Below are 25,638 nucleotides of genomic sequence, written 5' to 3'. Positions count from 1 at the left end.
GGGGTTCACCCATAAGACCAACCTTTCACACAATCCATTGATTAGATTAAATCAAACACCAATAGGCAATGGGTAAAAGGGTCACGGGCAAAATCTAACTTAAGACACTCCAAGCATGTGAATGCACACCACACAGCGAAGTAGACATTACTAGGCATACATTAGATCTACAATGCACAAGTCCCGTCTCAAATGCATGAGTACTGATTCAACTCGGTAACTCTTAATTTGGCACCTTATAGGAGATGACCATAGTTTTAAATATCGATGGCATATTGGCCAATATGGCCTTATTATATCCATATAGGTCCGATATGATCCACGATACAAGGTCATATATGCCCACCCAAAAGCTGGTCCGATACAACCAATACGCCCACAAAGGGGCCAATTTTGATTTTTTTTTTTTTTTTTTTTCCTTTTCGAATTTTCACTCATTTTTCCTATTATTTTTTCATTTCAATCATGGAGGAAGCTTACAAAGTCATTGTAAATTAGCTCTAGACTATTTTGGAAATTAAAACAAAAGATTTGGGTGGGATTCAATAAATTGAGGCAGAATGGACCATTGTGGGTAAATCAGAAAGAAGGCTAAACCTTCACTTTTCTTTTCATGTTTTTCATATTCTTTCTATTGTATTTCAATGAAATGTGTTGTAACTCACCAAATCATCCTTGATTTGTGTTCAATCAACCCCATTTGCTTGTTTTAAATAAGCTAAGCTGACTAACAACATTCTCATCAAAGAACGGTCTGATACCCTATAATATACATGTCTAAAACACAAAAAAGGAGAAATTCTTGAATATCTCGTTTTCCTTCCTTTTTCTAATTTTTCCTCAAGTGTGCTGGCTTAAAAATTATTCGACCAATGTGAGCTAATACCGATAGTCTGATATGCGATGCTTGTATCGCCTGATGATGATATTTAGAATCATCTCCATGATCTCATCATGAGATAGAGGTCCCATTCAAAACGTGTGACAACCAACTCATAGTAATTCCTAACCCCACCACCACTATGAATGTCATTCGACTCCCAAAGTCTCATCCGTAGTCATCCAAATCAAGGTTATAAGCATTATCACTTGCAAATCTCATTTAAACAATTCTTCGTACGGTTATGAATCCAATAATACATACTTAGCTATGACTATAAGAACCTACTCATCTCAGTAACTCCTAACACCACCACACCTATGAATGTGTTTGACTCTAAGAGTCTTATTCGTATCCAAAGCTATCCAGTATGTTATGGCATAGGGCTATAAGCACTGACACTTGCACATCTCATTTTAATATGCCTCGTACATTATGAATTCAATAATACATACATAGTTATGACTAGAGATGGTAGCACCTTAATTCTCACCTCCTCATCTTTTGCATTGCTACAAAAGGAGGTGGCTTCTCAACATGCTTCCATATCCTCAACATACCTTCATATGCATGTCAGGGGTACTCAATTCTCATGTAAATGGATGAGATTTAATGGGAAAAGAAAAGAAATAGAGAGAGAGAGAGAGAGAGAGAGAGAGAGAGAGAAGAAGAAGAAGAAGAAGAAGAAGAAAATATGGAGAGGATAAAAAGGGTTCCAACCTAGACCCCCCACCCATCCTTTTATATTAAAATAATCGCATAATGACAAAAATACCATGGTAATAACAAAAGCAAATATCCCCTTTATGTCCAAGATTAACATAACCCATTTAAGTGGGCCCGAGTAGGCTCATCTCATACTTAACAACACTCCCCCTCAAGCTGGAGCATAGATGTTATTAATGCCAAGCTTGGAATATATATGTGTAGCCTGACTGGAATGAAGAGCCTTGGTGAACACATAGGCAAGTTGATCTTGAAATTGAACATATAGAGTAGAGATTTTGCTACTAGAGACTTTCTCATGTATGAAGTTACAGTCAACTTCAATGTGTTTAGTTCTTTCATGATAGACCATATTATTTGCGATATGTGAAGAGACTTGATATTCATAAAATACTTGCATAGGTACCTTGTAAATCTCATTTCTTGCAACAATTTCTTGATCCATATCAACTCACGGGAGGTATAAGCCATTACTCTGTACTCTGCTTTGGCACTTGATCGGGCCACTACGCTTTGCTTCTTCTTCTTTCATGTGACTAGATTTCGTCCCACGAATCTATCTGTTAAGGAACATGCCTGGTCTGCGTCTAAATATCTTGTTATCCAAAGATGACCATTCCATTTATACAAAATTCCTTGACCAGGTGCTCCTTTGAGGTAATGCAAAATTCAAATAACTACTTCCATGTAAGGTACTCTTGGAGCACTCATGAATTGCGGCTAACCACGCTCACTGCATGAGATATGTCGGGTTGAGTAACAGTTAAGTAAATAAGTTTTCCAATCAATCTTTTGTACCTTCTTGGATCCTCTACTCCATCACTTTGATCACTTACAAGCTTGTGATTAGGATCCATTGGAGTGTCAATTGGCTTGGTCCCAAGAAGACTTGTCTCCATGAGTAAATCAAGAACGTATTCCTTTGAGATAAGTTAACTCCTTTGGATCTAGTTACTTCTATACCAAGGAAGAACTAAAGATGACTAAGATCTTATGTGAGAAAATGTTGTTGAAGATACTTCTTTAGTTCTTAAATCCCCTTGTTGTTGCTTCTAGCAACAACAATATCATCCACATATGCTACAAGCACAATGAGACCTAAGATATCTTTATGTACCAAAACGAAATGATCAATATGATTTCGAATAAAGCCATAGTTTAGTACAACTTTGCTGAATTTGTCAAACCATGCACTGGGGATTGTTTTTGTCACGACCCTAAATCTAGTGTTGGTAATCCATGATTACGGGACACCAAATTTTAGTTGACAGCCTCTGTAGAACTCCAATTTTGGGACTTCCAACTATCACATCCTAACTCCCATAAGCGGGGCTCCACAAGGAGGATTTCTGAAAGTAAAGACAACAAGCATGTATGTCTCAAAATTTCATCATATTCAACATATATTATTGTGTACAACTGAGCACATCAAGGCAAAACAAGACATAAACCATGTCATATTTACTATACCTAATGTACATATTCAGGGTATTACAAAAAAATATACACTGATATGTATAAAACAAAAGGGACAACCGGAGTCTGTAGCCTCTACTCCTGCAGCTCCCTACTCTCACCTGTAACAAAAAAAAATAGAAAGGAAAGCTTGAGCTACTAAGCCCAGTGAGTGCATGTGTGCAGTGAAAATGCATGTTTCATGTCATGCTCCTCTAATGCACATGCTTTTTGGCTTGATAACCATAAAATAAAGATACAATGCCTACTCTTTCAACGTTTCCACAACTTTCCACATTTCTCAATTGGATCACCAGGGTCTAAAACAGAGGTGGGACTCGCATATAATTACTACCCACTTGTGTAGAATATAATTACTACCCACTTGTGTAGACTTTTCCACCGTGGTCAACAACAAAGGTGGGACTACATAGTTCATAGACCGAACTAGTCTAACCCACTTGTGTTAAACCTCACTATCTGCTTAACAGCGAGAAGTAATAAGTCGCCTGGCAAAACGATAGTAGACAATTTACGAGCTCGTCACACACAACCTATCTTTGCTTGCCCATAAGCAGGTCAGGTCAAACCTCTCAACCAATCGACACGCGTCAGTGGGAGTCGCTGCCTACTTTGGTATTTCGACATTCCAGCGCTCTGTTCTGCCACCCGGTCTAAGCATTGGTCACTCCCAATGGTATCAATCGGGGTTTAGGGACTTTCACCCACGGACCCTCTAATCACATCCTGTCGAATTACACATTTCCGGTGTGGTGTCCAACTCAAGTTATAACAAAGTATGTTTCATCGCATTTACAATTACCATATGCATAAGTCCACATACAAGCACAATATGCCATGGTTTTCAAGGCAAACATAGGACGACCTTCTTCATGTGGTCTCCTCATACATTTAAGTTCCACATTTAAATTCCTCATAAGGGTCTCATGTAATACATCATATATCTAGACGGTTTACATACTCATCATAGACACACGTGTGTCGCACCACAACCCACTATGATCACCATATCATGATATGAATCATTCACTCTCAAGCATATAATGATACAACAACTATGAGTCATGCATATGATATGCACATGACTTAGCCAATCTAATTCCAATCTGGGATTTATTCTGTTATAAGACTTCATTCTACAAGCATGCTTTTTCTCAAGAAGTAACTACATTAAAAAGATGTAGGATATTTCTTTGAAACAATTTGTCAAACAGGGAGCGGGCGGATGTAAGGGACAAAGAGAGAACCCGTTTGTAAGGGACAAAGAGAGAACCTGTTAGAAATACGTATGACTTTCATCTAATCAGCCATTAATAACCTAGTCAACTAATGTAGAAAATCCACTTTCATCTAATCAGCTATAACCTTAAGAAAGTCCAGCAATAACCTAACGAATTTAAATCAGCAAAGCTAGTCTTCTATAGGGTTTTGAAAGAAAATCCAGCAATCTATTAACCCTAAATACAAATCCAGCGAAAACCTAACCCTAAAACAGACAATCCAGCAATTATTTAACCTTAAAACAGAAATTTCAGCAATTTTCTAACCCTAAATGAAAATCCAGTGAAAACCTAACCCTAAAAAAGAAAATTCAGCAATTATTTAACTTTAAAACAGAAATTTCAGCAATCTTCTAACCTTAAATGAAAATCCAGCGAAAACCTAACCCTAAAACAGAAAATCCAGCAATTATTTAACTTTAAAACAGAAATTTCAGCAATCTTCTAACCCTAAATGAAAATCCAGCGAAAACCTAACCCTAAAACAGAAAATTCAGCAATTCTCTAACCTTAAAACAGAAATTCCAGCGATAGGGTTTTGAAGGAAACCTCAACGTACACATATACGTGCTCCTAATCTATACACTCACTTGTAACTATCAAAGGATTGACTTGCAATCTCAGCTTCTATTTCCTTTTTTTCTTCTTCTTCTTCTCAACTTCACATTCAACAAGAAAGAGTGCTGAAAAATAAAATCCTGCAAGAGGGTTTTCAAATGTGTGGACTTGAAATTGGTTTTAAAGGGTTATGGGATGTTTTGTGATGATTTTGAAAAGTTTAAGCGTATAGTAGAAATATAATAATGTTATTTAAGTAGTTGGAACTAACGTATTCCAAGGAGTTTAAAAACATCGAGGTCATTTGAGTATATTTTCTCAACATATACATGTACGTATCTATGCATAACTTACACTCCGGGTGTCCTATTGACATGCCGTTTTCGCCATTAACTCCGTAACTCGACTACGGTTACAACAGTTAGGCTCTCGGACCTAATGGATTTTGAAAACTCGAAGGTGGGGCTCCGCCAGATAAACTAAGGACATAATTGTCATTTCTCAGATTGTTTAATTTTAAGTCCATATCTTAAATTCGGACATCGGGTTGAAATACGGCTTGCGGCTTGATAACAGAACAACATTATAATCACGTCAAAACATTCTCGAGGCCAATGGACCTATAGTCAACGGCTATCCACTGTACAAACCAGATTTCGGGGTCACGGGTCTTACAACTTTTTCTGTCACGAGTCTTATAGTTTTAACCTATAAATTACCTTTCGTAATTTACACACTTTGTCAGGCTCCCCCTAAGCAACAAACCAAAGAGGTTGCTCCATATACACTTCCTCGATAAGATTAATATGAAGGAAAATATTCTTTATTCTTTACATCAAGTTGGAATAGAGGCCAGCCATGGTTAACGGCTTAGAAAGGATTACCATAATGGAATTCAACTTGGCTATAGGAGAATGTTTCACTATTATCAACACCAAGTGTCTGAGTACAACGTTTAGCGACTAGGCAAGCCTTCAACTGTTCAACGGTTCCATCATGATGAAACTTGATTGTGTAAACCCATTTGCAACCAACTGCACGTTTACTAGTAGGAAGTTTGATGAGTTCTCAAGTGTCATCCCAATGAAGTGCATCCATCTCTTCCTCCATAGCCCTTTCCCACCCCGTATCTAATAGAGCTTCCTCATATGACTTGAGAACAAAGTGAGAAACAAGGACATGAAAAAGTTGCAAAATTTTAGAGATAAGCTTAGGATGGGATGATTGGTACCCACACTTTACTTTTCTTAGGGCAATAGGAGTATCAAATATATATGAAGAACTCATCGAACCAAAAGATTCTGAAGAAGATATGCTGGACAACACAACATGACGATTGTACCATTTGTTCATTTTCGTCAAGAAGAAACCCTCAGTTGAGGCACAGTCGGAATGGAAGAGGCATTGGATGATGGAGTTTAGATGTCTTTATTAACAACAAGAAGTAAGGAATAGTTTCTATAGAGAATGCTAGTGTATAATGTAGTGGCCCTTTTTGGTGTAAGTGCATTTGCATACTTTCATCTTCTCCTGCGGTGTACTATATGCTCTATTATAATAAAATATTGTGTGTTAGGGCAAGATAGCCTAACACAACATCTTTCCCAAACTCTCCTCCTCTCTCAATTTCTCCTTTCTTCTTCACATTATAATCATCAAACCATTCTCTACTTGGTATCAAAGCATAGATCCAGGCATTCCACATCCAACAAATTGAGAGGCGACACGTCACCTTGCTGATGTCAACAGTCGTACGGCTGACGTCAGCGTTGTATGGACGAATGGACTCCATTTGAGCTAAAAGTTTAGGGGTTTGATAGATCTTGATTTTAGAAGATTTGTTATGATTTTTTCAGAATTTTTTGGACCTTCTTTCATGATATTTTGGGCGAAACAGAGAAATTTGAAAATCGGGCCTTTTTCCATTTTTCTTCGATCTACCTCAAATCGGTAAGCTTTTCTTTGGTTTCTTTGGTAAAGATGGACCGAAATCTCCCTCCCAAGCTACCCATGGAGGAGTTTTTACCTAAGATCCAAGTTTGAGAGGGTTTTAACCTCAAATGGACACGCGGCTGGGCCGTTTTTCACTCGGTTGGGCCGTTTTTTACTGCGTTTCATGTTATTTTGGATGATTGCTATTTGTTAGGGGTTTATATCTTATTATCTTGAAAGATTGAGTGAGATAGAGTTGTTTGAATCAATTCTTCTTGGCATAGGGCCTCTCTCGGCATAAGTTTATCTCTCTTGGACTCTCTTATGGCTAACAAAGGGCCTTCATCTCTTGGCATATGGTCTCTTGAATCCAACCCCTTGAAGATTACCTCCACTAAGTTGAATGGTGACATCTTGAATGGGCACAATCTGTAAAAGTGTTCTTAGGAGCCCGTGAAAAGTTGTCGTATATTTTGGATGATCCCCCAAGCTCTACAGATGTTACGTATAAGTCTTGGATAAAAGAAAATTATCAAGTTATTCCATGGTTGTTGAATAGTATAGATTCCTCGATTAGCCACTCAGTGATGTTTTTATCCTCAACTAAAGGCATTTGGGATACGTTTCATGATATGTTCTCGGAATCTTAGAATTTTTCATGTGCATTCCAGCTTATTCAAGAAATTGGTCGGTTCTAGCAAAACTCAAGATCATTAAAAGATTACTATTCGACACTTCGGGGTATGTGGGATGAGTTGGATATGTATCAACCTCTTCCTTCCAAATGTAAAGAGGATCATGAACATGCTCATAAGCAGCAGGATGATACTTGTATCATGCAGTTCCTAGCTGGGTTGAATTCCGATTATCTTCATGTTCAAGATCAGATTGTTATGCAAGATCCTCTTCCCCCATTGATGACAGTCTATGCCATGTGTCAGCGTGCTACTGTCTCTACTCTTCCTTCTCATTCATTTGGGCCACTAGAGCGTTCGGAACATCTTGCTGGCGATCAATTCTCTCTTGGCCTTCGGGTACTATCCTTGAGTTCAGGGCGCTTTTCTGGTTTTGGTGGTCTTGGTAGAGACCGCGAGGGAGATCGCAGTCGTGGCGGTTGTAGTCTTCATGGTCGTGGTGGACATGGACGAGGACGTGATGGTTCCCGCATTTGTTCACATTGCGGTGGAACTAATTACACTGTTGATTATTGTTGGTAGATACGTGGTCGTCCTACGTATGCTGCTACTTCTGTTACATCCACAATCGCTCCTGAGACACCGTCTTCCACCCTGACAGCTGAGCAGTCTACTTCAGGGGAGTCTCTTATCATTTCTCGGGCTGCATATGATGCCCTTATGCGGCTTCACATTCGTGATATTCCTGAGCCATCTCACATAGATTTGGCCCAGTCAGGTACTGCTCTTCTTGCATCATCCTCTCCTACCTCCCGGGTCATAGACTCTGGAGCTTCATCTCATATGACTGGTAAGTCTCAATTCTTTTCCTCTTATTCTCCTTCTCCTCATACTCAGTATGTCACAGTCGCAAATGGAACCCAAACTCCCATCTCTGGGATTGGTTCCATCTCTCTTTCTTCTTCCCTGTCTCTGCCCTCAGTCTTACAGGTGCCTCATTTTCCATTAAACTTACTGTCTGTAAGCTCTCTTACTAAATCATTAAATTATTCCATTACCTTCTTCCCTTCTTATTGTTTGTTTCGGGACCTACAGACGAAGAGAGTGATTAGTGGGGGGGCATGAGCGAGGAGGCGTTTATCTTCTCGATGATACACCTATTGCCGCTTCTAGTACTCTTTCTCTAGATCGAGAGTCCATGACTCGGTGGCACTACCACTTAGGCCACTCATCAATAGCTAGACTAGGAATTTTGTTTCCCTCCTTATCTGACACTAAACCGTTATGTTGTGATATTTGTGAATTGTCTAAACATCATCATGCTACATTTCCTCCTAGCTCTTCTGGGAGGAAATCTCAACCTTTTGTTTTGGCTCACTAGGATATCTGGGGACCAGTTCCAGTTACATCCACTTTTGAATTTAGATATTTTGTTACATTTATTGATGATTATTCACATATGACTTGGATTTATCTTTTGCAATATAAAAGTAAAGTGTTTGATGCATTTAAAGTGTTTTATCATGAAGTGTGCACTCAATTTCAATGTTCCATCAAAACCCTCCATTCTGATGATGGGGGAAATACATGTCTACTGCCTTTCTGTCCTTCTTGCAAGAACATTGTATTTTGTCTAGGACGTCGTTTGCTCGCACAACTTAACAAAATGGTATTGCAAAACGAAAGAATCGTCATCTTCTTGAAGTTGCTCGCACCCTTCTGCTTGGTATGCACCTACCTAAACATTTTTGGGGCAATGCTCTCCTAACTGCTACTTTTCTTATTAGTCATATACCATCACGTATCCTGTCTTACAAATCTTCATTTACTATATTGTATCCTTATGATAATCCATTTCCTTTACCACCTAAAGTTTTTGGTTACACATGCTCTGTTCAAATTTTGGATGGAAGTAATGATAAACTTAGCCCCAGGGCAATTAAATGTGTCTTTCTAGGGTATACTCGGAGTCAGAAAGGGTATAAATGCTTTGACCCATTGACTCATAAGAAATATGTCTCTGTCAATGTAACCTTCTTGGAGGATATTTCTTTTTTCTCAGCTTTAGGCCAATCTCTCTGTGATCCTCTTGCGAGTCAGGGGGAGTATGACTCTTATCCTCTTCCTCTTTCCACTAGTGATCATGGGGAAACTCCTCTCCCCTCCGCTCAGCATCTTGTTGGTGATTTGGGTGAGCCTAAGCCTCTACGGGTGTATCAACGTCGAGATAAATCTTCACACGCTCAGCCATCCACTCTTCCACTCACTTTGGATGTTGGTTCAGGTGACTCTCCTACCTTTAGTTTAGATCTCCCCATTGCCTTACGCAAAGGGTCATGATCTTGTACTCAACACTCCATTAGTAATTTCGTTTCATATGATCATCTTTCACCGTCTTTTCAGTCGTTTGCAACTTCTTTTTTCATCACAGACTATTCCTTAGTCTCTCTCACATGCTCTTCAAAGTCCTGACTGGATGAAGGCGATGATAGAAGAAATGTCTGCTCTTGAGAAGAATCATACTTGGGACCTTGTGCCACTTCCTTTAGGGCATAAACCTGTCAGATGTAGATGGGTTTATACGATCAAGTTTCTTCCAGATGGATCCATTGATCGCTATAAAGCCCGTCTTGTTACCAAGGGTTACACACAGACTCGTGGTGTGGATTACTTCGAGACATTCTCTCCGGTGGCTAAGCTTAATTCGATTCGCGTTGTGATCTCCTTGGCCGTTAATTTATCATGGTCCTTGTTTCAACTTGATGTTAAGAATGCATTTCTCCATGGGGACCTTGCAGAGGAAGTTTACATGCATCAACCTCCTGGCTTTGTTGCTTCTCACAAAGTTGCGCTTGTATGTCAGTTGAAGAAGGCTCTTTATGGACTTGAACAATCCCCACGTGCATGGTTCGAAAAATTCAGTCAGGCTCTCTTAGAGTTCGGCTTTGTTCGTAGTCATGCTAATCATTCTCTCTTTATATGTCATCGATCGACGGGCATCATGGTTCTCATTGTCTATGTGGATGATATTGTTCTGTTCGGTAGTGATTCGGTTGGAATGAGGGAGGTCAAAGAATTTTTGAAGAGTAAGTTTGAGATCAAGGACCTTGGTCCTCTTCGCTACTTCCTCGGAATTGAAGTTGGCCGCTCATCATTTAGATTGGTCTCGTCACAACGAAAATATGCGCTCGATCTTCTCATGGAGACCGGCATGTTAGGGTGCAAACCTGCTACCACTCCCCGATGATGAGTGGTCCTCTCCTTACTGATCCTGGGATTTATCGACGACTTGTTGGCCGACTTATTTACCTGACTATTACTCGCCCAGATCTCTCATTTGCGGTGGGCGTTGTTAGCCAATTCATGCAAGTTTCCCGTACTTCTCATCTCACGACTGTCTACCATATACTTCAGTATCTAAAATCAGCCCCGGGTCTTGGCCTCTGCTTTCAGTTGCATGGTCATCTTCATCTTTCTGGCTATTCTGATGCTGATTGTGCAGGTAGTACTTATGATCGCCACTCTACATCCGGCTTTTGTACCTTCCTAGGTGGCAATCTTATAACATAGAAGAGCAAAAAGCAACCAGTTGTTGCTCGGTTCTCGGCTGAAGCAGAATATTGTGTTATGGCTCATGTGACGTGTGAGCTCGTGTGGCTTCGCAACCTTCTTGAAGAACTTGGCTTTCCTCATTCGGATCCTATTCTTCTTCATTGTGACAACCAAGCGGCCATCCATATTGCTCGTAACCCGGTTTTCCACAAGCGAACCAAGCATATTGAGGTCGACTGTCACTTTATTCGGGAGAAAGTAGCTTCAAAAGAAATCATCACTCCTTTTGTTCGATCTGGGGATCAACTTGCTGATGTTCTTACAAAGCCCTTGAGTCGAGATGCTTTTCATCGTGTTTGTGACAAGTTGGGCATGATCAACATCTACGCTCCAACTTGAGGGGGAGTATAGAGAATGTTATTCTATAGTGTAGTGGCCCTTTTTGGTGTAAGTGCATTTGCACACTTTCCTCCTCTTGCAGTGTACTATATGCTCTATTATAATAAACTAGTGTGTGTTAGGGCAAGATAGCCTAACACAACATCTTTCCCAAACTCCCCTCCTTCTCTCTCAATTTCTCCTCTCTTCTTCACATTATAATCATTAAACCATTCTCTACTGTTTCTATATCAAGAGATTTGTTGTATTTTGAGAAGAATGGGGTAGACAAAAAAAATGTAACATCAGCACATACATTGTCTTCGAAGTGCTAGACTATAACAACGATAACCTCTTTGTGTGCAAGACTATCATAGAAAAATACATTTAACTGGATGAGGATCAAACTTATCATGGCTAGACTCCTACTGATGAACAAAACAAACACATCCAAAAACTTTAGGCAATAGAGAACATCGAATTATCTAGGAATAACACCTAATGAGGTGACTAACCCCTTAAAACAAATTAAGGCATCCGATTTATTAGAAATGTTCTTTGAATACTACATCACTACAAACTCTTAAGAACATTCAAGTGAATTAAGAGAGCCCGAGTTACCTTAAGGAGGGGAAGTTTTTCCCATTCTATAAACCTGTTTTATTGTGGGGTGCGCGCGCATAATGTTTGCCGTAGGATTCTTATTTTTAAAAAAATCGTTAAACGCTTGAGATATGTACTCATTGACATTATCAGACTAAAACATAGACACCTATGAATTAAACTGATTTCGCACTTCCATGTGGAAAGTCTTAAAAATAGAGAATAATTTAGATCTATCTTTCATTAAATAAAGCCATGTCATTCTTGAACAGCCATCAACAAATGTAAAAAAAATATAAAAAAAAAAAAAAGAAAAAAAAAGAGGGAAACTTGAACTCAGACCTATTAGCCATTTCTATAAACCAGTTTTATTGTGGGGTGTGTGCGCATAATGTTTGATGTAGGATTCTTGTTTTTTTTTTTTTTTTTTAAGTATTTTATTTTAAATGACTAGATGCTTGGGATATGTACTCCTTGACATTATTAGACAAAAACACAAACACCTGCGAATTAAACTAATTTTGCACTTCTATGTGGAAAGTCTTAAGAATATATAATAATTTAGATCTATCTTTCATTAAATAAAGCCATGTCATTCTTGAACAATCATCAACAATGTAAAAAGAAAAAAGAAAAAGAAAAAGAAAAAAAAAAAGGGGAACTTAAACCCAAACCTATTAGATATTTTAATTGGGCTCCAAACATCTAAGTGACTAAAGAGAAATGAGCAAAAAACGTGATGGAAAAGTAGCACAATGATGCTTACACAACTCACACACCTTACACTCTAGACATAACATTGATGACACGGAAGGAATGACACCCCTAAAAATATGTAATGATAGAGGATCGAGATGGTAGTGCCATTAATAGGCTGAGATGTCCTTTTAAGTTGTTGCACCCACAACATCACAATTAAGATAGTACAAATCATCATGCTCATGTCTTGTACTAATCTTCCTCTTAGTCTTTAGGTCTTGGAAAACACAATGGGAATGATAGTAAATGACACAACAATTATGAGTTTTGGCATGTTTGTAAGCAGATAAAAGGCTTAATGAAAATTTTAGAACAAATAAAACAATATAATGAAAGAGGACTCGTATGAACGGTACCCATTCCACATAGTTTGGATTGGGTACCGTCTGGCAGAGTGATAGAAGAGCCTGTTAATAAGCCATCAATAGACGAAAACACACTGGACTAATCTATCATATGGTTGAATAATCCGGAGTCAATTACACATGAAGTAGGAGACTTGGATTGTAAACAAGCCACATGTGAAGTCATAAATGTAGCCACAGGAGTGGAAGTAGTTGCAATAGTAGGAGCCAACTGATTATGTATATTGCTCATCAACTTGGAATATTCTTCTTGAGTGAAAGTAACCATGTCACTAGTCATACGTGTCTGTGGATTAGATGTAGAGTTAAGCCAAAGAAGGAACACTGCTTTCTTCATTGTGGGAAGCTTGATTCGCTCATGCAGGCTTACCAAGGGGGTCCCAACATTTTTCAATAAAATTATTAAAGAGCCCACAATGTGTACACTTCTTAGGGCCTTGACCTCTACCACGGCTACCTCCCATGTTACCACGCTCACCTCTTCCACGATGGCCACCACTGCGAATCCAACCAGAGAACGATGTTAGAGCTAAGCTATCATTGGCTCCACTTGAAAAGGACAAGGATACACATTGGAGGCATGCATACACCTTGTTGAGAGATGACACGTCTTTGTTACCCAAAATTGGTGCACAATCCGGTTCATACTCACGTTTCAACCCAAATAAGAGCTTAACCACTCAAAACTCTTCACCTTGTTGTCATGGTTTCTCCAAATCAGTAGTTAGAGGCTGAGACACATTCAACTCTTCCCACATTCCTTTGAGTTTGGAATAGTATTTACTTAATGATTTATCTCCTTGTTGAAATTTGAATATTTCTTCATATGACTAATAAGTATGAGAGATGTTTTTTCAAATGAGAACATTTCTCATAAAGCATCCCACACCTCCTTTGTCGCATCTAGAAACATGAAATTTGCACATACTATTCCATAACCATGTCATAATTTGGGCATTTTCCTGGATCCATTGGTCATAAGTACTGGAGTCTTCATCAGATTTCTCTATGGTCAAATATCCTAATTTTCCCTTGGTTGTGAGAAAACTTGCATTGACTTAGATTACTGTAAGGGCCTGTTTGATTTTCCAGTGCACTGGTAAATACCAGGGAAAAGAGTTATAATTATTTCCCTGTGTATTTACAAGGCACCTGATTTGACTACTTACTTTTGACATGGTAACCGAAAACATTGCAAATTATATATGGGTCCCACTGTGATGCATTTCGCTTATCAACACTGTTCATCCATTATGCCTTTTGAATTTATGGTATGCGCAAAAAAAATGAGGTATATCCAAAACTCAAGTGGACCACACCATACGAAAACAGGAATCGAATACTTACCGTTAAAAACTTTGTGAGGCCATTGTTTCTTTTGGTGTGGGCCACCTGAGTGTTGGATCATCCTCATTTTTTGGCTCATGCCTCAAAATATTGTGGTAAAACATATGAACGGAATTGATATACCATATACATTAACTTGAGGTTCAAAAATTTTAAATAGCTATTTGAACCGTTTCCCAATGCAGAAGTTTCCTTGGATTTTCAAACGGAGGAAATGGTAATAATTACCCATTTCCTGGGTTTACCCAAGCTCTTGGAAATCAAACACGCCCTAAATAATTTATCCCATTCAACTTGATATAGGTTATTTGGACACTTAAAAAGTCAGATGGGTTTATAAATCCAGATTTTGGGCCAGTTTTTATCTCCATAACAAATAAAATAAGAGTACCTCACTAGCACAAATAGGTTATCAGCATGAGTAACTTCACTAGCACAAACGTGGGCTGACCTTGCACAATTGATAAGCCCCACACTTAAATGCTTCACATGATGCACACGTCACCTCAGACAGATAAATCAGCCCACACGTTGACTACTTCCAGCAAGCTACACAGAGATTGTCGGGAACACAACATCCAACATGGGCAAACAGCCCACATGCTTGCAACAAGCATGCGTGGGATGATATAATTCAAGAAGTCAATGCCTTCATTCACCCACATACGCATGAACCATTACACAAGGCCAGACACAAAAGAAACAAAATGAAACCCTAGATTTCTTAACAGAGTTTCACCACAAGTAGGATAAGAATCACAAAAAAAAAAAAAAAAAAAGAAAAAAAAAAGGAAGAAAAAAAAGAAGAAGAGGAGATTTGTTGGAGAAGAATTGGATAAAAAAACAAAGATGCTATAATCCTAAGGTAATATGCTAATATAATTGCAAGGGTTTGGGTTTAATTATTAAATCAACCTTAATATTTCCAATTAGTGTACGTTAAGTAATGTTGAGACTATGGTTGTAGTAGTGTTCGAAGTATCAGTATTGCTAAAAGTTTCGCTAGCCAGGGATACGGAAACAATATCGATATCGCCGACAATATCGATGATAACCAGAAATGTGGGGAAACATGGGAAAAATGGTGGAATTTTTGGCAAAACTTCAAGAGATGTTAAAATGGACATATTTGCATATTTAGAAATAAAAAATTTGCAAAAAGAATGCATACATAATAAGTTTCTATTTAATGGGGCCTTAAAAGCATGTGTTGTTGTAAGAAATCAGTCCAACCATCCCATCTGGCCTATTTAATCATCCAACATTCCATCTAAACATCCATCGATATTGCAAAATATCAACACATGATATTTCACCAAAAAATCATCAACAATTGAAAAGGAACCGAAAGATTGTGGTCTCAATATCGTGCATGTTGCGATATCGATAATATCAAGATATTATCAATATTATTAATGACAAATTGAACACTACATACAACCATGTGCCCATAAAAAAAAATAAATTTGAAACAAAACTTACTATTGAAATATCGTCGATACACTTATGATACAAGCATTACCTAGAATTTACACAGTCGAAAATATTGGCGATACATTGGCGATATTAATGCATTGGCAATATAACAGACACCTAGAATTTACATAGTTGAAAATATTGGCCATTACAATAGTGATATCGATACATTGGCGATACTTGCGATATATTGCTAGTACCTGGAATTTCTGATACTACCAGCGTTATCGGTATTCCTACCAGTGTTATCAGTATCGCTGAGCTAGAGATAGGATAATATCAGAGATAATTTGAACACTAGGTTGTAGTAAATCCGTTGAGGCATATACCTTGCCTGAAATGATCAAATCCCAAGACTCGGATGGGCCATAAGCACAGGATCACATCCTAGTGACTAACCAATGATTCGTAACTGACGATTTATGCTAGGCAATGTTCAAATGGTACAAATCATCCTATTAAAGTAATTTAGTGATGCCATTGATAATTTGATTGTTTTGGGATATTATCAGTGGGCCATGTGTCCAATAGATTGGTAGCCTAGTGGCACACATGTTGCACATGTGGGTGTCCATCCAAATCATTCCCAGTGGGCCTCGCCTTGGCATATGTATTTTATCCATGCCTTACAATGTGCAGGCTACATGAAGAGCTGAATTTAGTCTAACGTGGGCCACACAACATAGACCTTTATGTTTCTAGTGGAGCCTGTTGATTATCACATGATATGTTTGATAACATGCTAGTGTACTTGGCTTGATAGGACACATTGATAACGTTCTTAGTATAATGATATCATGCCTAGTTATATGCCCATATGTATCATTTGTATGCCTATTGTGGATGACGATTGTTCATAGCATATGCCCTTCGGCTTGAGACACTTATGGGACTATATGAGATAGGATTGCCCCAAGTGACCGCACAGTATGTGTAGGTTTGGTGCATGACTTGGAGTATGACTCATGCATTTCACATCCTGTATGTCACAATCACTTTTACACCCTAGCGACATCGGGGTTGTGACCTTCACAGGCATGTCATGGATGGTCGGATTGGATACCGGAAATATCTGTTTTAGCACTTGAGTGCTATGGATGTCCTTGGGTGAAAGTCGCTAAACACTTGTGGTACTAGTAGGATGCTTCAATGTCGAGACCAAGTGGATAACATGAGCACCCGAGTGTCAAATACTAGCAAATCGCGTCTCCCACTATGTCGAGGTTGGTTGAAAAGGGGCGTGACCTTATCCGCCCGAGGGTAGAGGGCTGTAAGCTAGGTTGAGTCTAACCAACTCATGAAATGGGTCTGCTATCGACGAGCCGTGTGGACATTAGCATACCATTAACGAGGCGGATAGTGAGGTCTTTCCACTCACTGGGTCATGCGTGCAATGGGGCGGTAGCCAGTGTTGGAGTGTACTAGACCCCCGTGATGTTTCCAGATAAGAACCGTACTGATATGTGGACCAGTCAAGGATTGACATGTTTGCATTACATCTTTAGCATATGACACTCGGCATGTAGGGCTTGCATTACATAGCCTTGGTATGGCTAACAACATTCATGGACTTGGCAACTTAGCCCTCCATCATCTTTCGCATACTCTGATATGTGTATTCTTGTCATATGCATTGTGCACACACACACGCACTCTACTGAGCTTCGTAGGAGGCTTATTCACGTTTGTTTATGCTGCAGGTGATGTTAGGGTGTATTCAACAGCATTGAGCCCAGAGCATGAGCCTGACCTTTTAAGTTCTTGATTATATCTTGTGTTTTCCATTCCAGCACTATACTTAAAGATTTTATTAATGGATATGCGGTGATTATGTTTTGTGACTTGGGTACACCTATGGTTATGCTCCTTTACAAAAAAAAAAACACCCTGAAAATCCTCCTGGTCGGATCCCAGGATTGGAACCTGGCGTATGGGATCTAGGAGCTGAGAATGAGGTACTATGGAGGCTGTCGGCACCGAATTCGGTGGCCGGGAATTTAGTGAGTCTAGTTCCCAAGTTTGGGGCGTGACATCGTTAATATCAGAGATACTTCAAACAATGAGTATAACTCACCATGTGCATATCCTCCACACAATCTTCCTTTACAATGTCCAAAAACATTACATTTGCACTGATGGGTGGTTCCATACTAATCCACAATCATGTCATAATTTGGGTATTCTCTTAAATCCATTGATCATTAATACTAGAACTCTCATCAGGTTTCTCCATGATCAAATATCTTAATTTTCCCTTGGCCATTAAAAACACTTGGATGGACTTAAGATCACTAGATAGAATTAGTTCCATTTAATTTAAAAGAGGTAATCTGGACCCCTAAAAAATTAGATGGATTTATGAATCAAGATTTTATATCACTTTTCATGCCCATCAGAACAAGTGAAAAAGAGAATACTGCAAGTCTTGCACAAACACAGGCTGACCTAGCACGATTGATGAACACCCCACCTGTACGCTTCATACAATGCGCACATGCTTAGAGAGAGAAATTAGCCCACATATCCACACTTTCCAACTAGTTACCAATTAAGATGATTACAAACACAACATCCAACACGAGCAACCAGCCCATACGCTTCAAATAATCAAATGAAAGGTGAGATTACATGGACTTCATTTACCTATTCATGCATGGGCCATTACAAAAGGCCTGACACAAGAAAAGAAAAAGAAACCCTAGGTTATTAAAAGATGTTTGGCACAAGGGGGATGAGAAGTACCAAACGATAAAAGTGGGAGAAAGGAGAGAATAGAAGAAAGAAAAAGGGTAAATCAGGAGCAACAATGCTCTGATGCTGGCTAAAAGTATAGAGAAAGAAACAAAGAGAAGAAAGAGAGAGAAGAGAAGAGAGGGACCCAAATTAGGATTGACGCCACCACTCTCTCTTTTATAAATGAATTTCATATGAAAAAAGTCCCTTACTAACAAAAGCAAGGATCCTCATCATGTCCTAGGCCACTATTAACAATAGAGCAAGCACATAAACAAATCTAAGTGAGCCTAGGTGGGCCGTACAAGGTTGTGGCCTACATCCACATCCATTAACAGCTCAACAATTTTTAAACATGAAAATTCATTATAATCATACAAAATAAGAATGCTAAGAGTAACTATGAATCTAAATGAACGATGTAAATAAAAACATTTAATCTTATATTTTTTGCCACCAATGAGAACCCAAATTCAGAAGGATTTGAATAAGATATTCATTTTAAAGCTAATGGAACATAAGTAATAATTTCTAGAATAGACTCACCGTAAATTGATCTGGACGACGATCTTCAGATGCAAGAAAACGCAGCCGCATTGAAGCTACGATTTCATATTCATTATATAGCACATAGCATGTCCAAAATGTAAAGATATAAGACATTGACAAATGCGCCCAAAACCTGTAAAAGACCAACACCATAATCTCTTTTAAGTAAAAAAGAAAATATCTTATGGTTCTCCAACCAATCTACTTAGTGTGAAAAATGAAGCATTGAGGCTTATTACAAAGGTAGAGCATCAAAGCTGTTCAATGACTAATGGGCTTGGAATTTTGAAATTTTGAAATTTGTCTAGTATGAACTTTCCAAAACCTATGCTACAAAACTCAAAAGGATCTAGTCATGCTGCCATACACGGCTCACTTTGATCGTGCTAATCAATGTTTTTAAAGGCGTGTGGCATAGTTTATGTGGCTGGGCCTATGAGGTGAGGCATACGCCTCAAGGGCATTAGTCTCAAACAATAAATAAATAATTACAATGTTGATTGTTCACAATTAAGTATATGGTATCTATGAGGCAAATTGATTGCATTGATCTAACATCTATGAAGGGTAATTGATTGGTTTGTGTTAAAGTGGAACAGTAAACTATAATCAATAATACGCAAATGCAGTACATAGCTAAATTAAATGAGTAAATAAAAAGGATTAAAAAAATACAAAGCACCAAGTTACCAATTAGTAAACACAGGCAAACTTCTCATGTCCTGGTCTCTTAAGTAATGACCCAAGGCCGCAAATAACAATCTCAACCCAAAATGAAGTTCAAAGCAAAGCATGTCTCAAGAGTCAAGTTGGCCAATGCTAGAGGCTTAAAAGCATAGTATTAGACATAAAAAATAATGGATCAATTAATGGTTGGAACTATTTAATATAAATGAACTTGATCATCCATTTTATAGGCCATTGCTCAAAGCTTTAAAATCATCCATTCAGTTTGTTCCTTGCACAATTGACTATATACCGCGGGCAAAATCAATTAACTGGACTAGCATTGGGTTATTTCTCTAGAGTGAATACTTTAGGCTTAAAAGTAGCTATTCATGTTCAACAAAAAAAGCTCCCTGATATGAAGATCGAGAATTGTCTTTTTAGAGTCACAATATTACTTTTTTAATCAACAATTCAAGATGGGCCTAACTAGTTTATTATTTGAACTGATTATTGAACCATCCACATTACCAGTGTCAATTATGAGTTGTTTGCACGAGAATGTCGATGGGCATCCAAGATGGCATCCATATGATGGCAAGGTGGAGCAACAGTGGAGCATCAACATTTCCAATCCAAATAATCAATATCTTGAATGATTCTCAATCTACACCATTCATTAATGGGCCCACCTAAGAATGCCCATGCTAAAGGATCATATCGTTCTAACATTCCTAACCATTTGATGAATGGCTTGTAAACTAAAGCCAGGCGAATACGTGAAATCAATAAATGTTGCGCTGCATGTTTACCTTTTTCTAATTTTCAACGTTATTGTAGGTGTTACAGCTTTGTTGTGAGAATGTTAATCTTAAATGTGCATTAAGAGTTTTAAAAAATAAAAATAAAAAATGTATACGCCTTTGATATGGGGTCCACAACTAGACGGATCACATATGGGCCACCAACAAAATGCCACCCCTACTAAGAAATAACGAAAAACTATCCCAAAAAAGATTAGAAATAAATATAAATGAAAATATAATTGGATCTTTTGCCCAAATATATGAGGTTTAAACCTCATGGAGGAGAAATACGCCTTGAAGCTGAGGCATAAGCCTCACCTAAACAGCGGTTGAGCCTTGTGTCGATGGACCTCAAGGTACACCTTGAGGCCATTTTCTAACATCTCACTCTCATAGAGTGAGATGTATGCACTAGTGACAAACTAATGATTTTGTAACAACAGCACAAGGCAAGAGACTATTCAAGAATTATAACATATTTGGCTTGTAAGGACTACAAATCAGAGCATGATAAAATTTCATACAATCTCATTTTCAAAACCACTATTTACAATAAAATTTGTTATTAATGAAAAGGCTCCATGTTCAAACTTCTCACATACAACAGTTGCATTCCTATAAAACATAGTTCCAAAAGAATTATATCTGCAAATTCATATGTTTCTAACAGAAGTGAGAGCACATTATGAAATGCAAACAATTGCATAGGGCTTCCAACCTGAGCAATCACAAACACTTAGGTTAATGCTTCAGTAACAACACCTACATCACTGGCAGTAAATGTCTTGCAAATGCGTCCTTGCTCAACTACATGTAATAGAAGCGGTCATGTTGGGTTGAGGTAAAAGGGGTAAAAGTGCTGCTGACACAAAGCCTTGCAATGGGCAGGGCTGGGGTTGACTCAGGCCCAGATTTTGAATTGGTTGGACTGGGACTAAATATTGATTTTTCCCAGCCCATTGCTTGCCCTAACTGATATGTCCCCAAAATAGTAAATAGAAGTATTCTATTGTAGATTGCCTTCAAGGGGGGGAACATCGATACAAGATACTAGGATAAATAGAAATCATGATCATGAACAATGATAATTCTTATCCACACCTATTTAATTCTTGAATCTTCTAAATTAACCCCAAATTGATTTGTTTGAGCCATGCATCCATCAAATGGATCCCAGATGGTACGACAAGCTGATCAATTGAAGATCAGGCCCATCCAAGGGTCATTAAAGATCTGACAAAGCCAAGCACTGAACAGTCTTTCCTATAACTAGAACAAGTTCAAGCAAGAATTGATTTCCAAAGCCTGAATTTGATTTTAATTGTTTTAAATATTGACAATGTTGAACGATATATTGGCATTCCACTTGCGCAATACAAAATATGGATGGATTACATATTTTGCAATATATCAATAACATCATCATCGATATTTGTCTCTGTGTATGCGCAATATTTCCTGATATATCTGTGATATTTTCCAATATGTGAGATGTTTTCTATACATGATATTTCCTGATATGTGTCATAAGAACAATTGGCACATGATGAGGAGGCTATTGCATAGAGCTTCAGGTTCATAAATGTTACTGGTGGGTAGGGATCTCCACTTCCATGCCGCCTTATGGATACGCCTCGTATGGCTATGGCATGAGCGACTCCAATGGCTATGACATCCATTCACACTCATCTGGCTATGGCTATAGATATGGAGAGAGTATGGCTATGGACAAATATATCCAGGATATAGATATGGATATAGAGGTGTCCAACCACAAGCACAGACACAACCATATCCAGTTCCGCTCAATGTTTTTAGTAACAATAGTATCGGCCGATACTATCGATATCATATGAGCCCAATATGGCATATGATGGCAATTGTAAAATTCCCCTGTATCAACAAAAATATTTTCATGTACCGTTTGATATATCATTGATAATGGATATAACCCAAAATATCACACAGCCCCTTACAATATCCTCTGCTATATTTGATACATGCGATGCATATTAACAATATCGAGGCAGCAAACCTCTTTAAAAAAACCAAAAAAAGAAAAGAAAATCCCCAAAACTCCATTTTCTCCCCAATTTTTTTTGGTGAAATCCCTATGTGGTCAGATTTAGACATCTTTTGAGTTGTTTGGAGAGAAATCAAGGTTGGCCAAAGAAATTGTGATTGAAGAGCAGAAACAAGCCCGAACCATTTCATAAGATTTTTGTGATTTTGTTTGTTTTTACTTAATTCTTTTGTTAATGATCGGTAGAAATAAATTACTTAATTCTTTTGTTAATGACCGGTAGAAATAAGTTACTAAATCATGATTATGCATGCTTTGCATGCAAATTTATGGGTTTGAAGCTTCGATTTTTGAATTTGGGGAAAGAATAAGATTTTAGTGAAAATATGAAAATCTTCTGTTTTTACCCATTTAAATTGCAAGTCCTACGAATTGGAGATGGTTTCTTGAACTTTTGAAAAAATATTATTAAATATTATTTTTAATTGAAAAGGTGACAAATAATTAAAATATCATTATCTCAAAAAAAATTGCTAATGTATTTTTGCTTCTTTTTTTGGATGTATTGTTTGTGTTTTGTTACTTGTATTGTATCTGTATGGATATGAATTATGTGAACTCATTTTAGATATTAAGTGCATCAGTTTAGTTAGATAACACATAGTTTAGAACCATATAGTACCATTGTTTTAAATAGTGTGTAGCATAAGGTACATAGCATATAGCGTAAGCTACATGATATTTAATATTTTTTTTAACTAAAATATTAGAAAATATGATAAAATTTACAAAATGCATAATTGCTATGAGTTTTTTTATTGCAAATCTAGATCGTCAACCACATATTTCCATTCAAAATCTGTCTCTTTGCCTTCAGACATCTCTATGTGTGACCTCTTCTTTTTTTTTTTTTCATTTTTTTTTTTGAAACAACACAAATTCACAATATGGACCACCAATTGGATGGCCCGGATTGATCTAAGTGCTCTATCCATGATATAGACCACAATATAAATGGTCTAGATTGATCTAATGTAGTGCCACGTGCGATTGGGATGAGTCACCACCATTTTAAAATAGGTATTGAACTAGAATAGAAGAAAAACCTTTAAAAAAAAAAAAAAAAAAAAAAAAAAAAAAAAAAAGAGGAGATATCAGGTTGCATATACTACCTGTGCTACACTGTACGCTACGCTACATGTAGCGTATGCCACATGCTCCTGTAGCTTATGTTACATGCCCTGTAGCTTACGCTACCTGCATATGCTACGTAGCGTACACTACCCTACGAGTGCTACCAAAAACGCTGCCACATGCAATGGATACTTATTATGCATATATTTTTTCGAGTATTCAGTTTTAAGTGGGTAATCATGTCTCTTTTAACATCTCCTAAGGACCTATTTGGATTCATAGAAAGCATTTGAAAGGAAATAATGTTTCTTGGGAAACCTTATTTCCAAGAAACCATGGGAAAGGAAACATTGTTTTCCTTGTTTGTTTTTCAATAAGATTTTCCTAGAAATCTAAGATTTATTTTCAAATTTGTTGTTTGGCAAAACATAAAATTTTCTTGGGAAGAAATTTCAAGGTAGTCACTAGCATGTGTCAAATTAGCACGTGGAATATGTGGGATGCTTGAAGATGGGCAATGCCCATGTGGCATATGCGATGTTCGTAGTATTGGTGTTAGTTGGGGATATAGAAACATGTACTGATATCACCGATATTATTGTTGATACCTGGAAATGTATTGTTGATTGAGGGAAACATTGGGTAAATACTAGGAAATGGTGGAATTTCTCAATGAAACTTCGGGAAATGCTAAAATACACATATTTGCATATTTAAGAATCAAATAATTGCAAAAATAAAAATAAAAATGGATACATAATGAGTTTCTCTTTAATGGGGGTCTAAAAGCATGTAACGTTGACTTAGGGAAGAATTAGAGAAACATGGGGAAATGATAGAATTTTGCAATGCAGTTCAGGAGAAGCTAAATTACACATATTTGCATATTTAATAATCAAATAATAGTGAAAATACGCATATTTGCATATTTAGGAATCAAATAATAAGTTTCCCTATATTGGGGCCTAAAAGCATGGGTCGTTGACTTAGGGAAACATTGGGGAAACATGGGGAAAATGGTGGATCCATCCATCCATCTATGCATGTGTGCACACACACACACACATGTGCGCGTGCACACATACACACATCCATCCATTCATCCATCCATCTATCCATCCAATCATCCATCCATCTATCAATCCAACCAACCAACCAACCAACCATCCATCCATCCATCCAGGCACACACATGCATACATACATCCATGTTGCATACATTTTTTTAAACAATGATTATAATATTATTAAAAGAAGGCCAAAGCCAATAAATACATTAATGGAAAAAAAAAAAAAACACAAAACCTTTATACATGAGACCAACTAGCAGGAAACTAATACATTAGATGCTTGCGCCATTCCATTACATTTAGTTTTGCCCTATTGAAGACTTCCGATATCCAACCTCTTCAGTTTTTGAAATTGCGATTGTTTCTCTCCAACCAAATTCTCCAAAGGCCTGCTAATAAGCACACATCCCAAATCCACTTCCCTACTTTTCCCTTGCCCCCTCCATGACAAGCTAGGAAAAACAGATCTATTGAACTTAGAACAACCTATGCAAATCCAAACAAATTTAGGAACCCAATCCAAATCTTTAAAGCAAAAGAACAGTGGAGAGAAAGGTGATCAACAGATTTCTCAGCATGATAGCATAATAAGCACACATTTGGGATAATCATGTTGTGCCTTCATAAATTATCAACCATGAGCACCTTATTCCTTCCCACCAACCATGCAAATGATGCCACCTTAGATGGA

The 25,638-nt window shown here is 37.8% G+C and overlaps 1 protein-coding gene across 3 annotated transcripts in view; it reads right to left on the bottom strand.

Annotated features, from left to right (window-relative positions):
* The window catches only part of LOC131230806 (CSC1-like protein At4g02900), a 98,445-nt gene that overhangs the window by 57,930 nt on the left and 14,877 nt on the right, over nucleotides 1-25,638 (bottom strand). For all 3 annotated transcript variants that reach the window (XM_058226798.1, XM_058226796.1, XM_058226797.1), the window contains exon 4: nucleotides 19,247-19,382. In XM_058226798.1, coding sequence (XP_058082781.1) covers nucleotides 19,247-19,382 — 136 coding nt within the window. The remainder of the gene's footprint in view (nucleotides 1-19,246; nucleotides 19,383-25,638) is intronic.

The sequence above is a fragment of the Magnolia sinica genome, chromosome 17, assembly GCF_029962835.1.
Source record: "Magnolia sinica isolate HGM2019 chromosome 17, MsV1, whole genome shotgun sequence".
Lineage (NCBI taxonomy): Eukaryota > Viridiplantae > Streptophyta > Magnoliopsida > Magnoliales > Magnoliaceae > Magnolia > Magnolia sinica.
This window is presented reverse-complemented; position numbering and strand designations above follow the sequence as displayed.